This window comes from Typopeltis vanoorti, chromosome 4 (genome assembly GCF_054136105.1).
Source record: "Typopeltis vanoorti isolate ZY-2024b chromosome 4, IOZ_Tvanoo_1.0, whole genome shotgun sequence".
Classification (NCBI taxonomy): domain Eukaryota; kingdom Metazoa; phylum Arthropoda; class Arachnida; order Uropygi; family Thelyphonidae; genus Typopeltis; species Typopeltis vanoorti.
The window spans coordinates 133,524,236-133,542,801 of NC_143552.1; the positions used below are offsets into that span (position 1 = coordinate 133,524,236).

The 18,566-nt window shown below is 35.7% G+C and overlaps 1 protein-coding gene across 1 annotated transcript in view; it reads right to left on the minus strand.

The window, feature by feature from the left end:
- The window catches only part of LOC150107687 (protein CEPU-1-like), a 172,334-nt gene that overhangs the window by 14,064 nt on the left and 139,704 nt on the right, over nt 1–18,566 (minus strand). The window contains exons 4-6 of the mRNA XM_090391466.1: nt 13,994–14,149; nt 13,623–13,751; nt 53–343 (exon numbers count right to left, since the gene is read on the minus strand). Coding sequence (XP_090247592.1) covers nt 53–343; nt 13,623–13,751; nt 13,994–14,149 — 576 coding nt within the window. The remainder of the gene's footprint in view (nt 1–52; nt 344–13,622; nt 13,752–13,993; nt 14,150–18,566) is intronic.

An 18,566-nucleotide genomic window follows, 5' to 3' on the forward strand; every position in this document is an offset into this window, starting at 1 on the left:
AATCATTTAGTTATTCCGAAGTAGTCTATCTTCTACGAGAGTTGAAACTTACCGTAGAGCCTAATTGTTCCTTCTGTCTCTCCGAGAGAATTTTTTGCTACACATGTGTAAGATCCGAAATCTTCAGGACGGAGGTTACGGATCCTGAGACGCATTTGTACTTTGTATATCCCAGCATCCAAGAGAATACTGTCGTATTTAGTATTGGAGAGGATCATCAATCCACCATCCCTAGTCCAATAGGTGACGGAGCGGGGATGAGATTCCAAGTTACAGTCCAGAGTGACATCTGTCCCAACGGCTGCACCAACAAGCTGGTTGGGAATCCAGATCATTGGAGCGACTAGAGAAAAAAAAAGAGAAATGATAAAACCCATAATTAATAGACATGTATAGGAAAGATTTAAGTAATTGCTTAATGGTAGAGGTATGGCATATATATATATATATATATATATATATATATATATATATATATATATATATATATATATATATATATATATATATATATATATATATATATATATATATATATATATATATATATATATATATATATATATATATATATATGGATCACATTATGAAGAGGAAAGTGGTACGAAACCTGATATCAAAATTGGAGGTGTTAATCTCAGCCGTTTGCTTTATGCAGACGATGTTATACTTCTAAATAAATCCGCTACAAGTTTGCAAGATTCCCTGACTAAAGTGAATAACTCTTGTAATAGATATAGTACGAAGGTCAGCAATCGAAAGACAAAGACAATGAAAATAGGTAGAATCGTTGAAAATGTCAAGTGTGTTGTGCACGGAGAACCTGTGGAACAAGTAAAACATTTCAGCTACTTAGGCACGATTTTTAGAGAAGATGGTAAATTAAATATGGAAATATACAACGGAATCAACAAAGCTGGTATGGTAGGAAGTTAATTGAATAAATTCATATGGAATAAGAGAGAAATTAGTCGGATCTGAGAGTTTGGTTAGAAGTAAAACACTTGATCGAAGATTAGAAACCACAGATATGAGAGTCCTGAGAAAGATTAGGGGCATGAACAGATAGAATCAATGGCAATATCATATTAGAAACGAGGATATTAGGAAAGAACTTGACATTGTCAGCATCCAGGAATGTGTTAGCAATCTCAGGTGGTATGGTCACTTAAGCAGAATGGGAGAAGAAAGATTAGCAAAACAAGTGTTTTCTTCCAGGTTGGCAGGAAAAAGACCCAGAGGAAGACCAAGATATAGGTGGATTGATACAGTAAAAAGTGCCTTAGAAGACAGAAATATAAGACTTGATAATATTGGAGTCTTTGCAGGTAACAGACTGATTTGGAGGAAAATTGTAGATAGGAAGTTAGTAACGGTGTAAATTTTTCATGTAGTATATATATATATATATAACAAAACATGCGAACACGAGTCTCAACACGTAATACTCACAAAGTAACAGAGCTTAATAAAATCAGTGTGATTATTTTGTAGATAGCCTGGTACGCTTCCCGCATCATGTTACCTGGCACAGCTATGTCTTAGAAGGATTAGGCATGCGTTCTCTGTTTTTCTTCCATATCTCTCCCATTTTGCTATTTTTATGCTGTGTAACTACAGTGTAGATAAGGAAATGAAGAAAGAAATTGTCTTTTTTCTTTCTTTCTTTCCCATTTTTGCTCCTTCTCTCTCTCTCTCTCTCTCTCTCTCTCTCTCGCAGACACGTATTACACACGAACACTAGTATTCAAACTCCTCTTTCCCTCTCTCTCTCTCTCTCTCTCTCTCTATTAATCCCGAATGCATCGTATAATCTCGTAGCGAAAAGCAGTAACTCATATGTCAACATTCCAATATCAATTCCTCCCCAATCCGATGCTCTAATTGGCTCTCATCCTTCATCGCCTGGCAGTTATCTGACACGCCTACAACTTCTAGAATATTTTTCGAATATGATGAATGAAAGTGTTAAAGAATAATGTTTTATAATCCCCACTGGGATGCAGAATATCTGGATGGCTCTGCAAGAGAAATATTTTAAAATAGTCCTTCCCAAATTTTCAAAATGCTAAATTATTCTAACTTCAAAGAATAAAGTTATTTTACTATTTTTTGATATCGTATCTCACCTGACTGATAAAGAGGGAATAATAATAATAATAATAATAATAATAATAATAATAATAATAATAATAATAATAATAATAATGTAATTACGATTATATTTAGTTTACTATATTAATCATTGTGTCAATAGCTAAATCTTGAAGGAAAAAGTCAATTTCATTTTTGTGTTAAATAATTCATTGTATTGAGATTTTTATTAATATAAATATTACATGCTTTCTTAAATATCAGTATTAATTTAATGTTTTTTTTTTTGTTTTTCTATTTCACATACAGGAAATTCTTGCGCTATGAGCTCTGATCATGGCAGGAGGGTAATAGCAATAGCCGAGCCTCAGTTAGAACTTCATTGGCTACAGCATTGCCATCCATTATCTTCCCTGGATACATTTTAGTTGCTTCGTACGATATTTATGGGCTGCAGTGAGCTATTCTTATCCCGGCCACCACACTTTAAGATATTAAGAGATTCAATACGTACGTATTGAATCTCTTAATATTTTAATTCCACATAAATTATTAATTTATTGGCGTCGCAATTAATGAACAATAATAAATTCATATTTAAATAAATATATCTTAATATAAATAAATAAAAATAAAAATGTTATACATTGTATTATATTATAGTATAATATAATACATTGTATTATATTATTGCCAACCTGGCTGGCCGAGTGGTTAGCGTATCCGCTCTCCAGCCAAAAGGCTGCGGGCTCGAATCCCGCCGTGGGAATAGATGTTGGGATTGTCTGTGGAAATACTAGTGGTGATGGTCGGCGGTAGATGGCGTTGGTGTAGAAGATGAAGGTAGTTGCGTTTGGTGGAGTGGTGGAGACGGAGAGTAGTAGGGAGGGCACTCCTACCTTGATGTGTAATGTAATAATAATACCTGAAACAAAAAATTATTAATATTCTGGTTGTCTACTAATCGTAGACTATCACAATATACATTGACTTTCATCACGTGTGAGATGACTTATTGTAATATATAATTTGTTGGTTTTACTCCTATGCACACTCCATGTAAACTCAGAAGGTTCATGATATTTTCATATAGGTTTTGAATGCGCATCTTATTAAAATTTATTAAGCCATAAATAACTAGGCCTTTGATAGAATTAAACAAGTTTTTTGGGGGGATTTGATGGAATACACCAAAAAGAAGAGTATATAATAATTATTAATATTAAAAGCGTATTAATGAAGCTTTATGGAGAGAGGTGGTGGAATGTGAATCAATCGACCGTGAGATGCGGTGACGGTGATTGATTCATTCAATCCAATACCCTTGGAGGGTAACGGATGGCAATGCTGTAGCCAATGAAGTTCTAACTGAGGCTCCGCTATTGCTGTTATCCTCCTGCCATGATCAGAGCTTTAATTTAATAGCTTAATAACACCTTATCCCTACACTGTCCTCTACAGATAACGGGGAAGATGAAAAGCATTCTTGCTTCGCCCCTTTAAGCCAGTCCTTATAAGGAAGCTTTATGAACCGGATTCTGAGATGAGATAAAAAGATTATGCAAAAGTCATTTTTAGGACTTCCAGGATAACGAATGGCAATGCTGTAGCCAATGAAGTTTTAACTGAGGCTCGGCTATTGCCGTTACCCAGCCATGACTAGAGCTTTTTACCTCAATAACACTCCATCCACACAGATTTTCTTCATTCAGATGACGGGATAAAGAGTCAAGGACTCAGTCCATCGCCCAGTTCTTTTAAGAACTAAGCTTTATGAACCGATAATGGTGAACGGTTGTTATAGTCGACCGTGAGATGCGATGATTAATAATACCCTTATAGGGTAATGCTGTAGCCAATGAAGTCCTAGTTGAGGTTCCGCTATTGCCGTTACCCTCCTGCCATGATCAGAACTTTAGTAGCTCAATAACACCTTATCCTACACTGTCCTCGACAGATAACGGGGAAGATGAAAAGCATTCTTGCTTCGCCCCTTTAAGCCAGTCCTTATTATATTATAAGGACTATAAGAATAAGCTTTATGAACCATTACAAATCTATCATCGTATCGCAATAAAAAGGAAAGTTTAATTAGTTTACATCGTTTTTCGTTCGTAGTTTTCTGGGAAAATTATATTTCTTGGAAGAAAAAATAGTTCTTTGAGGCGTCCTTTCTTTAAGGAACACTGTACAGGCACACTTTAAAACATTAAAACTATGCTTGATAACCACAACTTGGGATATAAAATTACTGAGAAACGGTAAAAAGCAGGGCAAAAATTTTCTTCGAAAATGCAAATTGCTTTTTTACCAAAACACTTTTTTCCCCTTTTTGTAGTTGTCTGAAAAGCATCTTAAGATCTCCAATGAAGAACCTTTAGAAGACATAAATTATTACATATTAGCGTACTCAAAATATTCCATTTTGGTTCGGCACTAGAGAAAAATATATTTATTACAACACCGAAAGAATATGAGAAAAATAAGCAAACACCAGTAAAAGAAAAAAAAGTGATTTTTTTTTTAAATGTTGGATCTGAGTAAAAGCACTTTTCAGATTCAGGAAGGCGCAGTGATGCATGTCTGGCTCTTAGGTGTTTTTTTACTGTCTGCGCTAAAGTCGTTAACGAATGTATAAAAAAGTTCTTTCATCATTACTTTGCGTAGTGCAGGTTTAATGTGCCTACGGTAAGTCAATTGTCTTCAATAAAAGTAAATTATTATCGCAATAGAAAATCATGTCTTCATAAAAATTTAATGCCTGATAGGCAGAAACAGGTGGAGGTAAAATGCGTCTAGGAACACATCAAAAAATTAGTTAAAGGCACTGTCGAGAATGTGTAGAATAGAAGCTGGTGATACATTTTCTTAAATGCGTTTTTATTTTAATTCCACATTAAAAAAACGTTGTGAAGTAGATATGACGTCATCAGCATCCATAAATAGATTGTTGGAAGGTTTCAGCTTTTGATGTACTATCTACTTGGTTAGTGAGGATGCAGCTATGTAATATTCTGTGATGATATGTTACGTGATGTTTTATTTGTGTATAGATCAAAGTAGGTAAGAACACAGACTAACAACCACATTTACAATTCCGACAGTCATCACTTGCAAACATAAAAATCACGTATACAAAAATAATTCATTTTATTCACTTAGAACTATGGTAGACCATACGTTGTTATTTTTTGCCATCTACTTATTCTAAATGGAAAAAAGCTTCATCTTGAAAAAAAAAAATTAAAACACTTTGAAGTTATATGATAACTTATATTCATTGAAAACAGAAAGTTGACGAAATACACTCATGAGCCAAAACATGATGCCTCCCTAGCCAGTGGCCAAGATAATCACTTGCATCCCTCTTTAGCATTGATTCTACTATACCACTGAGGTATTGTGGACCATCTAGACAGAATAACATCCTGAAGGTTAGCGAGGCATTGGTGATGATGCTGCGGTCAACACAATCGCAAGATGGGATTCGAAAGCAGGAGAATTAGGGAGGGCCAGGGAAGCACTAGAGAAATGCTCTTAGAACAATTATGCTTGCACAAAGCGAACCTGGGGATATTGGACGTTGTCTTGCTGGAAGAGTCCAAATTCGTTGGGCCACATGTCAAACCAGAATACCGCTACTCACCAGCTAACTGTATATATCAAAATAAACTCCCAAGAATGCTATTCTGTGCAAGAGTCTTCTCATAAGTTGTTTTTGTTTGAAATTGTGGCTGCACAAGCATGGCTAAGAAGCCAAAGTATTTCGCCTGTTAAATAATTGCTTTCTTTTGGACGGCTTGCCTGTTTTGACAGAAAAAAATCGTCCAGATTTCGGGAGAAAAAACTTTCCTCCTCCGAACCATTCTAAAGTTTCTTTGTGTTTTATACTGGATTCAAATCCCGTTTTCCAACACAATGGTATCATTAATACTGACAGCGTCAGCGGTTTCTACACTTTCACGAGACGTTACAGTGTGTATATGCGTCAATGTTGAAATAAATATAAAAACAGCTCTTTGTTACAGAGAAACCTGAATTAATTAGGTTAATTACACTGAAGAATAATAATTTGAAGAACGTGAGAAGCGGTATTGGAAGCTAGAATAGACTTTGAAGAAAAAGTGATGGGATTGTTAGAAAGAATGCCGAATAAAATAAGATATAATTGGAGGATTGAAAAGTCGTATGCTGAAGAAGCGCGATACTATGCTCTGTACTATATATTAACTCTATAGGGAGATTGGGGTGGTTGTAAATGTGAATAACGAAACAAAGCTTATGATTGTGTGTGTGTGTGTGTGTGTGTGTGTGTGTGTGTGTGTGTGTGTGTGTGTGTGTGTGTGTGTGTGTGTGTGTGTGTGTGTGTGTGTGTGTGTGTGTGTGTGTGTGTGTGTGTGTGTGTTTACTGGCCAGTCTGTGAATTTTAATATTTTAATTACTGAAATATCTAAGTTTTCTTAGTAAAAATTTTCCCCTGTCGTAGGAGACCAGCTAACTCACCTTCATGTGAAAAGTCCTTCTCTACTTCACTCATACTATTCTTTGAGAGATGTGAGAGTTTTGTGAGTGCTGTAAATATAGGGTGATAGAAATTAAAGTATCCCTGTTTAAGGGCTTGTGAAGCCCCATCCAGTGATAATACTGAATGGGGCTCCACAAGAGAAAAAAAAAAAAGTAGTTCCAAAACATTTCACTAGGGAGCGTTGTATGGTGTACTGAATATAGATGTAGTGGTTTTTATGTGAGAATTATGTAAGAATGAGAAAAGTGACATACTCGCATAAATAACACATTTTTATTCACTTCCATTATGCATTCGCGGGTTGTACTGTTCAATGTGGCATACCTGGAGGGGAAGGTATGCCTTCCCCTCCAGGTATGCCACAAACTGCTTCTTTTGCACACTGGGTTCAACGGCGGAATGAATCTTGTCGGGACGGTGTTATGCGCATGCTTCGTTATCTGTCTTTCAGCGCTGGCAAGTTATCAGAATGATCCCGATAAACCCTGTCTTTGAGAAATCCCCAAAGCCAGAAGTCACAGGGGTTCGGATCAGGTGAAACAGGTGGCCATGTAGTGGGAAACGCAAAGCTGAACGCTCTGGCTTCCGTGAAATGCTCTCGAAAAACCCTCCTGTACAGATCAATTGATGCGTAGAGGGCTCATCCTGCATCAATGACTGAATCCATGCACAGGGGCTGCTGTGTCTGTAGTACAACAAAATTATTTATCATATCGCGATACCTCTCGGCAGTAACTGCGCAAGTCACAGGACCAGACTGGCGAATGTTCTCAAAGAAGAATAGTCCAATGATAAACGAAGCTGTAATTCACCCAAAGTCACTTTGGGTGAATGCAAAGAAATTTGTTGGACTGCATTCGGGTTTTGCCTATCCCATCCCCGGCAATCGGGGGTATTCACAGTTACATTCAGTGAAAGTGAGCCTCATCTCCTCCTCCGCCTAAAATCATCCACCACCACCACACAGCGGCGTCCAACTGCACTCGAACAAGGAATGTTGAAGTGATTGTCAGTCGACTTTCAAAGTCATATGGGCGCAACTCAGGGTTATCTAGAATGGGTAGAAATGCAGAATCTTTCGTAGAATTTTCCAGATAGTCGTCTAAGGTACATCCATGAGTATGTGAACGCTTGGTAGTACAGTACGTGCACTGCAGGAACCAAAGCTGTTATTCATGGCCTGCTCCACAACGACAGTAGAAACTTTATTCACTTGATGTAAACTGATTAGTTTGCGACCTTTGCCCGGTCTAACTCCCAACGATCCCGTTTATTCAAAACGACTAATCATTCTTAGCAAAGCACATGGAGATAAGGGATCTCGTCGATATTTGTTCAGGCAACGAAATTCGCGGAGTGCAGCAACAACATTGCAATTGTGTACGTAGTGCAGCTTCACGAGCAAAGCATGTGGGGGCAAGATTAGTACCATCACTGAGGATAGTATTAACAACCAGAATAAAGGGAAAAAATTGACCATCTTTTTAAACCCTTCTAGCAGAATTCCGTGCATTTTGTGTTTACAATACCCCTGGTGGTGTATTTTGGAAAGACATTTTTACTTATTTTTTATTGATTCCGCATGATGCACAATATCTTCCTGCAAAGTTTCCAGTTGGATCACTGGATAGCGCCTTAAACAGAAGTACTTTAATTTTGTATATATAGGAATGAACCGACTGAGGTCAGTGGATGTCTCTGACAGATTTACAAATTTGAAGAGTGAGCGAAAGGGAAAAGTGAGTGAGTGAGGAAGTGAGAGACAGACAAAGAGAGAGGATGTGATGTGAATTATATGGCTCAAATTAGATGATTCAAGTCATAATGGACTAGTTTCCGGTTTTTAGTATAAAAGTCACAAGTAATTAATTCTGATATTTACTTACGAATGTCAAGAATATTAGGAATAAAGCCGATGAGCTCTAGCATTGAATAATATAACCTCAACTCGACCCAGGATTGTAGGTGTAAGTGAGAGATGAAAGATGAGGAAAACCTAACTGCAATGGTATATGGAAAAGTCATTCTTTTGAGGAAGAAAACAGAATAAAGAAATTCGGGATGGAGGTTTCTTAAAGACAGCATATGAATTGAACTCTGTTATAGTGGTGATTCAATAAGACTCATTTGATTCATTAGAATCAAATATTATATTAACTTTAATGGACGCTTCGTATCCATGTGTCAACCATTCAAGGTCGATTCGGTGGTTAAAGCATTAGTAAACCTCACTAATGAATAAGATCATTTTAGAAATATGCTAATTCGCGTTTGTTCCCACAACTTCTCTATCGAATTCGTCTAAACGCTCTCAGACGGTCACTGCAAGATTATTCTCTTCAAACTGCTTACAATCACTGCTTATGATATGAGCATTTCTTGTTGGAAGGCGGTTATCATAAGCAAGTTTACATGACCATCAATATACCATATACGCATACCAGTCACTGAATTAAAAACTTTTATTTAATATCGTGTTGGACCACCTTTAGTCGGAATTACGGCACATATGCGGTTTGGCATAAATTTCACAAGGTGTTGGATTGCATCTAGGTCTAAAACATACCAGGCGTTCACCAGACATTCCTTTAGCTGGCTCATATTTGACGGAAGAACACTTTGTTCCCGAATCTGTTTTTCTAACTTCCCCCATTCATTCTCCATGAGCTTATCTGGGCTTTGTGAAGGCAGGAAAGATGGTGGAAGTCGCTTCCATGCTTGCTGAACCACTGCTTAACAATTCCTGCGCGATGGACGGTAGCATTGTCGTCCATGAAACAACTGTCACCTGCTGGATAAAAAAAAAGGTCAACATTGCAGGATGGACTTGATCGGCAACAATGTTCAGATATTCCTTGTAAGACAACCGACTTTCTAGAAACAGGGAACCCGTTCCATACCAACAGAACAGGCGCTACACTATGACACCACCCACAGAGCTGTGGTTTACAAGGCAGGCTGGATTTATTGCTTCATGCGGCTCCCTCCAAAAGCCCTGCCTACCTTCGTTACAGAACAAGGTATACCATGACTTGTCGATCCAGATGATCTCTTTATAGTCTTCCAGTGTCGAGTGACGATATTTCTGACACTACTGTACTCGAACTTCCCGGTTCTTCGCAGAAATCAGGGCATGCTACTTCCAACAGTACCGATTCTGTTCAATTTCCTGCGCATAGTTCTGTGAGGTATGGTTCGGAACAGGGGGAATGCTGGTCTTGAAATTCACGCTTGCTCTTGTTATCATTCAGGGAGTGAGAGGTGTGATTGAAGTCTGATTAGCGGAATAATGAATTACTGACCATTTAAAACTATATATTTAGAAATTTATTTACATTTAATCATACAAATACAACATTTATATTATAAATGATATTCTACCTTTTTCAATTTAGCTATTTGAATACAAATTCTACTCTACGGTTCTTCTTTATGAGCTGGTCAATAACATCGTCATAAAAAGTTGGTTGTAACTTAATTTCCCCAAGAAACATGCACACTTGTAAAGGCTGGCTGAAGCTCACTAGCTAGAACTACGTTGACTGAATATAGCATGTGTTTAAGCAACAGAGTGAGACGACGTGAAATGGCTATGCACACGCATGAAATCACAGTGCTGCTGCGAAGACCTGGAAGCTCCTACAACCGAGCAAGCATCGGCCTTCGATACACAACGCAAACCTCGATTATTGCCGCGCAAGCTTAAGACATCTTCTGTCTACAAAAATAAATGCCTAAATGGAATGCTTATAAATGCATGCATTTATTAACAAATAAATAGTACTTCTTTCTCAATTAATGAGCTTGCGCAGCAAACATATCATGCATGGAGAATTCGCCCCTGGTTCGGAAACATCCTTCGTTAAATGCTTCGCTCAATTGCTGCACACACAAGAAATTCTGTTTGTCTGTACAAGCCTTTTTAGACGACGGTGATCTCGTTCCTGACACATTATCTTTAGACCACAGTTACGCCTCTTACACAAGCAAGTGGGTTATTTTTACACTGATTAAACACCTGGGATAAAAAAGAAACTGGTAGAAGCGACTAAATATTTCGAAAAATGACTGCGCATATTAGAGGAAGGGAAAATGGTATTGAATACAAGACTGGGGGAAGATAGGAAACCGGTATCGATAAATGTGTTATGTTTCAGATATTTTAAAATGTGCTTGATGTTAATAAGTGCTTGATGTTAATAAGGTGTTAAAGCTACAATAATGTAATAGTTTCCTTCACTTGGTTGTTTCACGAGAGTCTTTGTAACAGGTGAGCAAAGATGGGGGGGGGGACAATTCAAATCGAACAGTTTATACTTCAGTGATAGTATTGCGGTTGGTTTGGGTTAGAACAGAAGCTAGATTGATGAAACCAAGAATCTGTACAGAGGGCATCAGAGATTTATTAAGGGATATGTCTTCTTTCAGTAATCTGATTAAATTTGTTTACATCAATGCCACATATACGAGAAGCGAAAGTGGATATAGCAGATTTCCAGATATAAACATACGGGCCACTTAATTAGAAACTTGGCAGAAATCAGTGGTTTCCTTATAGGCATGGGACTGCCAATACCGATCCTCTTCATAAAAATATTATATGGAATTCCCTATGCATAGTTCGGTGAGATATGGGTCGAGAACAGCCTTCGTTAAATGCTTCCGTCAATTGCTGCACACAGGAAGTTCTGTTTGTCTGTGCAAGCCTTCTCAGACGACGGCGGTCTCGTTCCTGGTCTTAGGCCCACAGTTATGTCTCTTAGCAATGTGGGTTATTTTTATTTTTCCACTGGTTAAACACCCGAGATGTCTCACCTTTTGAGAAACCAGTCTGCTCTGCTGTTTTCGAAATCGTCGCTTCAGCCAGATAGTCACTCACAATAAGCCCTTTGTCGAACTCTGAAAGATTTTTTGTTTTTCCCATTGTAATCAACACTATTGACGGTTACCGACCAGCAGCATTCTCAAATAGTCGCCTAGAACACGTAAAGTATTTTGCATATACGCTGCGTAAGTGACGTTTGTATTCGTCTGCATAATGGTTTCTAAGTTAGTGGACGATGTGTATGTAATATAATATAATTCCATATGATATTACGTGGAATTTTTCAGATAATAAAAATCAGGCGTACTTTCAGTTATTATTATTATTATTAAACCTCCATGGAGTCAAAAGACTTTTCGTGGGAGGTCTGACTGTTACACACACACACGCACGCGCGCGCGTGTGTGTGTGTGTTCACTATGTTCACTGTATCCGCACTCACCACACTCTCTGGCAATGCATTCCAATCCCTCATCATTCTGCATGCAAAAAGACTTGCTCCTCACCTCACCCTCCCTTGCTCGCACGCTCCTTATACAGCTTCCAGGGATGACCTCTTGTTCTTTCCCTATCTTCAGCCATTCTATGCAAAACCTCTCCGACATTAATCTGGTAATAACCTCGTAACAGCTTATATGTCTCGATCACATCCCCTCTCCTATTCATCAATGTCTGCAAATTGCATTTTCTCAATCTGTCTTCATACTCAACATTTCCGAGACCATAAACCATCTTAGTCAATCCTCTGCGGACCGTTTCCAATACATGTTCATCTTTTTGAAAACCAGGAGACCAAATCTGTGTATAATAATCGATATGTAGCCTGATCAAAGTCATAACATCCTTATTTCTACAAGTCAGTGTCCTCCGCATCATTCTCATTATCTGCTTTGCTATCCTCACAATTTTAGCAATATTTCCCCCCAAATTTAAGTCTTTGTCCACAATCACTCCCAGATCTCTCATCTCTTCTACCTCTTCCAAGATATTTCCATTGATTGTGTACTCTACATCCTATATTTGTTTCCCAAATTATTATATCTTATTATATATTTAATCTGATGCTGATTATCGATTACGTGTGGATGGTTTCTTTCAGAAATTGAATTATTACCTTATTTTAATAAACTATAAACTGGTCTTTAATTGAATTTACAAAAATAGGTACGTAAAATTAATTCAGTTAAAAAGGAACAAACCATCATATTATTCGTGCAGAGGCATAACTTTATTTAATAATAAAGTTATCAACCACACCCTCTTATGGTGAAACCGTTACCAAGAAATACACCTTCACCATAAGAGTGTGGTTGATAACTTTATTATTAAATATAAATTAAATATAAAAGAACATACTTTGGTCGACACCAATACTATCGAAAGTTTCACTTCCAGAGAATAATAATAAATTATTAATTCAATTTGCATTTGAATTAACGCATGTGAATAGTAAACGATCAGTTAATACTTATAGTCCTTATAAGGACTGGCTTAAAGAGTCGAAGCAAGAATGCTTTTCATATTCCCCGTTATCTGAAGAGGACAGTGAAGGATAGGGTGTTATTGAACTATATAAAGCTCTGATCATGGCAGGAGGGTAACAGCAATAGCCAAGCCTCAGTTAGAACTTCATTGGCTACGAAAATGCCATCCATTACCCTCCGATACCGATTTTATCGCCTCGTATGACATGCATGAGCTACATTGGGGCTATTCTTATCCCGGCCACCACACTTATTTTAAGTAAAGTAAAAAAATCTTAAAATAAGTGTAGCTATATTATTTAGAATTTATATAAAATTTTCAAAAATAATGTAAAAGATAATTTTATTTATAATTTTTAACTAATTTTTTTTATTATTTTTAAAATTAAAAATGAAAATAATTAAAAAGTGCAAATAGAATATTCTTTTATTTTGCATTCATAATATATTATATTTACTCTAACATAATTTTTTTCATCCCTGATTTTAAAAATAACAAAACTAGTTAATAACAATATTAATAAATAATCTTTATTTGGAAATAAAATTATTGTTTTTATTTTATAAATTATCGTTAATAAAAACAATCCTTTGTATGGTAATAAAAAAGTAATGACACTATCTGTACTCAATCTGTTTAATGCTAATATAATTATCGATTATAAATTATAGTTAAACACACAGTAAGACTCACAGTTCACATTGAGCATGATCCTTTTGCTCACAGACGGCAAAACTCCATTGGCAGCAATACATAAATACGCTCCCATATGAAGGCGGCTTGCCTTGCTGATATTCAAATATTCTCCCTGGATACTGGGAACTGTGGGTAAATTTAAAAAAAATGAATCATTTATATTTCGAAACAATTTTTACATCTACAATAAATGATTAATTGTTGTAATAAATTATTGAGAAAGAAAGACCTCTTTAGTCAGGAGAGATTAAGAGATTAATTGGAGACTTAAGATTCACGTTAAAAACTCCAAAGTAAAGCAACAATCTTTTCAGTTTTTTAAGGCATTGGTTTAAAGTAAGATAAAGTGGGATAGCCTACCTACGTACCCCTTTTCATCCCTAATGTAATATCTTTGTCATCTTCTCTTCTCCATTTTATTTCAGGGGTCGGAGACCCTGAGGCTCGGCATCGTAAACTAACTTCGGCTCCTTCACGGACGTCGGTGTCGGAACTAGTATTTTCTTCGTCGATCTTCGGAGGAACTGAAACAGAAGTGACCTTTTAGCAATCTAGAATTTCCACTTTTATATTAGGATTTTTTTGTTCGTTTCTTTGTTTGGATTACGCTTATTAGAAACTTATTGTCATAAATAGTATTTTAATAAATATATTAGTTGGTGGAAATCGAATTATTGAAAGCCTAAATATGTCATAGAGTGCGTAATCATCATTATGTACTTGACAGGCGTTTTAGTATCCACTGGCCTAGCTTCTACTAAAAATGTCCTAAAGATACCGAACAAGTTGCGCTAGCTTTACTGACGTCATCAATGATTTTCTGGGTTTGAATTTTGTACAAAATTGTGTTCACATATTCTCAAACAATGGACATGCCGATAACTCCACTCCTGATTTACGTTACATACGAAGACGTCTTGTATAGTTTGTCTTATTCACTACGACTTGTACCATTGCAGGAAGCTCGTTTTCACGGGCATGTTGATTTCATGCACACTATAAACAGTGTGTTTTCGTTGTCGTATTTATATGGTGAAGAAGAATAAATAGGTGCATCTGGGGTCAATCAGGGAGTAGCATATGATGAGAATTCCGATTTAGACTCCTGCTAGTCTGAGGAGTGCGTGTTTTTTCTGGTTACTTTACATGTTCTATGGAATGAAAAAAGTTACATTCTAGAAGCGATCCGAACTACATGTCTTCTCGGTTAAGTTACAAAGACTTTACCAAACACTGCAAAAATAAATCTGGAAGTTCATTTGAAAAATATTCACAACTTATATCTGACTAATAACGATAAGATTTGATATATATATATATATATATATATATATATATATATATATATATATATATATATATATATATATATATATATATATAATCAACAATATTTTAGATCAGGTAGCATCTACTCTAACTAATATTATTTTTTGATGGATAATGCGCCCATCTATTGGGTGAGATTGACCTCTCCGTTGAATGAAGAATAATAACATGTACACTGTTATTATTTTTAGAACGAACTTAGAAAAACGAACTTAGTACTAAGCTCGTTGGAACACGTGCAACTCTGCTCAACATCCCTTCACAAAGCATCTTGAAACCCACAGAACAAGTTTCTTTTCCTCCTCCTTCATATATATATATATATATATATATATAGATCATTCAGCATAAGTTATATCTGATCCAAAGATTCTTAATACTTCTATTAAGATTCTTAATACTTCTTTGTGTAATGGGGAACTTCCATCTTATTCTCTCTCTCTCTCTCTCTCTCTCTCTCTCTCTCACACACACACAGACTTCTTTCTTCCTTTTTTGTACGTTATGGCTTTTCTCACTTTTCTATCGGGCATCCTATTCTAAATTTTCACGGAATTCTTTATTCTTTTTAAAACTTTTCGCTGGTGACTTTTTTACCCTCTTCGCCTTTGACCTATTTGATGGTACTTTGCATTCTTTCCTCGTTTTTTTCGTCTACTACTCCTCAGTTCCCGAGAACGGGCAGAACCATTATAGACTAGAGATATCCAAGAAAGCTGAAATTACTGAAAGTAAATTTCAAACGCGCGATGACCAAATTCCAACCTCCTCATCACAGGCACGGATCATTAAGCAGTTGGCCCAGGAAACTATCACCTCACAGATCTACATCAGACACTGTACACTGTAAATTAACCACCCGTGCGTTGATAGAAAATCACTATGTTTCTAGCGCTTATCTCATGCATGAGGATCAGATTCATTACGCTCTTCCAGCACGCTCCTTTGCACCCCCTCTCTCACTTTCTCTATGTTGTTATTTTCCCATCTGCTGATTCCTGTTTAAAGACGACACAGAAATTTTCCATTCTAGAAACAACACGAACTTTGTAAAGTCATAATAACTTCAACAATTATCAGATTAATTTTTGTTTTTTTATAGTTTATGAAAAACGTCGATAGATGTCGCTCGCCCTCAAATAGCAAGCATACGTAGTATTCTAAAAAGTAATGTACGTAACCAATGAATTCATTTTCTAATTATTATGATAGAAAAAATATATTTCATTTCATTTAAAATAAATTATAAATCATTCGTATCATTCACTTAATATAAAATAGAACCTGGTATAAATCATTCACTTCATATCATAACCTCATTTATTTACTGGAGACAAAATGCTAAAAGTTTTAAGTCGGTTCTCCTGAATAAATAAGGGCTTCCGTATTACTTACGGAATTCGCGTATTCACGGTATCAATACAAGATAATTTGATTGTTAAAGCAATCACGAGATTTACAGAAAACACTTCCCGCCTTGTAAAGAAATCTCCAAGAATGAAGACTATTTAATTAAATTTAATTTATTTTAAATGGGTGTCTATTGTAAGATACAAAATAATTAAAAAATTTTCAATAAATAATTAAAATATATTTTATTTATAACTTTTAATTATAGATACAACATTATTATATATATTAATTTTATGGAAATCAAGAAACTAGAAACCCAACCTACTTATTGCAAATTCTACACACGCCAGCCATTTTTATGACTTTGAATTCAGCACATATCACTCATAGAAATTTAATGTTTTTTAGTGCATTGAGATTCCAGTGCTGTGAAGATGGTGATGCTTACAGTATATAAACAAACAACTACAGTTGAAGTTAGATGAAAATATATGAAACTATTGCAAATAATGTTTTCTATTGAATTAACTGGAATCTATCCAATATTCTCAAGTGCAGAAATATTGGCTTATAGTATATTTATTACTATATTTTTCTTATAAAGAAATTTGGATTTACGTTAATATAAAGAATTAGTTTCATTACTTAATGGGATTGAAACACCGTTTTTATTTTATTGAGTGCACATTAATTTAGTATTAATTCTTATATAATTGGCTTTTATTTGTTTTTGATAAAAAATCGCCTTTCACGATTGATGTAACGAAAGGTAATTAAGATAAAATACTAACTATGAAACAAAATAATTAAATTGGCTTTAAAAATCACAGGATTGTTTCAATGTAATATATCTGATACGATGCCTGCTATATATATTGAGTTAATGTATATGATTCCTGGTTCACACTTTTTTGATGAATGGGGATTTATGGATATTAATAATGCAGTAACCGCAAAATTATTAAAATAATTAAAAATTAGAATTATTCAAAATTTTACAAACTTTAAACATTTATTAATTATAAATAAATAGTTTAAATTATGTGTAAAAATTAATTAAATTTTACCAATTATTAAAACAATAATTTATATTTTGAATAGTAAAAGTATTTCAAATTTTACAGAAAAATTAAATTATTTATTTATGGGCAATGGTTGCTGACTGAAAAAGTCCTTTTTAGGACTTCCAGGGTAACAAATGGCAATGCTGTAGCCAATGAAGTTTTAACTGAGGCTCGGCTATTGCCGTTACCCAGCCATGACTAGAGCTTTTTAGCTCAATAACACCCCATCCACACAGATAATCTTCATTGAGATGACGGGATAAAGAGTCAAGGACTCAGTCCACCGCCCAGTTCTTTTAAGAACTTAAATTATTTATTTATAATTAATAAATATTTAAAGTTTGCAAAATTTTGAATAATTCTAATTTTTAATTATTTTAATAATTTTTAACGGGATAAAGAGTCAAGGACTCAGTCCATCGCCTAGTTCTTTTAAGAACTTTAAGAACAACTAATTACGACGAGTTAAGTTAATCGACCGTGAGATGCAGTGATTAATACCCTTGGAGGGTAATGGATGGCAATGCTGTAGCCAATGAAGTTCTAACTGAGGCTCGGCTATTGCTGTTACCCTCCTACCATGATCAGAGCTTTAATAGCTCAAAAACACTTTATCCCTACACTGTCCTCTACAGATAATGGGGAAGATGAAAAGCATTCTTGCTTCGCCCCTTTAAGCCAGTCCTTATAAGGACAACTGATTTTTAAATCCAATTTAATTATTTTGTTTCGTAGTTAGTATTTTTTCTTAATTACCTTTCGTTACATCAATCGTGAAAGGCGATTTTTTATCAAAAACAAATAACTAATAATAATAGCCCCAATGTAGCTCATGCATATCGTACGATGTGACTAAAATGGGTACCCTGGGAGGGTAATGGATGGCCAGTTCTTATAAGGACAACTAATTACAGGAAAGAAAAAGGCAAAAAAAAATTTAGGACAACTAGTTACAGTCCTTTTTAGGACTTCCAGGATGACGGATGGCAATGCTGTAGCCAATGAAGTTTTAACTGAGGCTCGGCATTGCCGTTACCCTGGATCGCTGAGTTTCGCTCTCTTAGGTTTCTTCCGAAATTTTGCTCCGGTGAGGGGAGGCTTACATCTCGGGGAGTTTGTCCTGAGAGAGCATCTTGAGTCTCCGGGAGGGTGTTTTCCGGTGAGGGGCTATGTCGGTAGATGCTTTTCCCTGGAA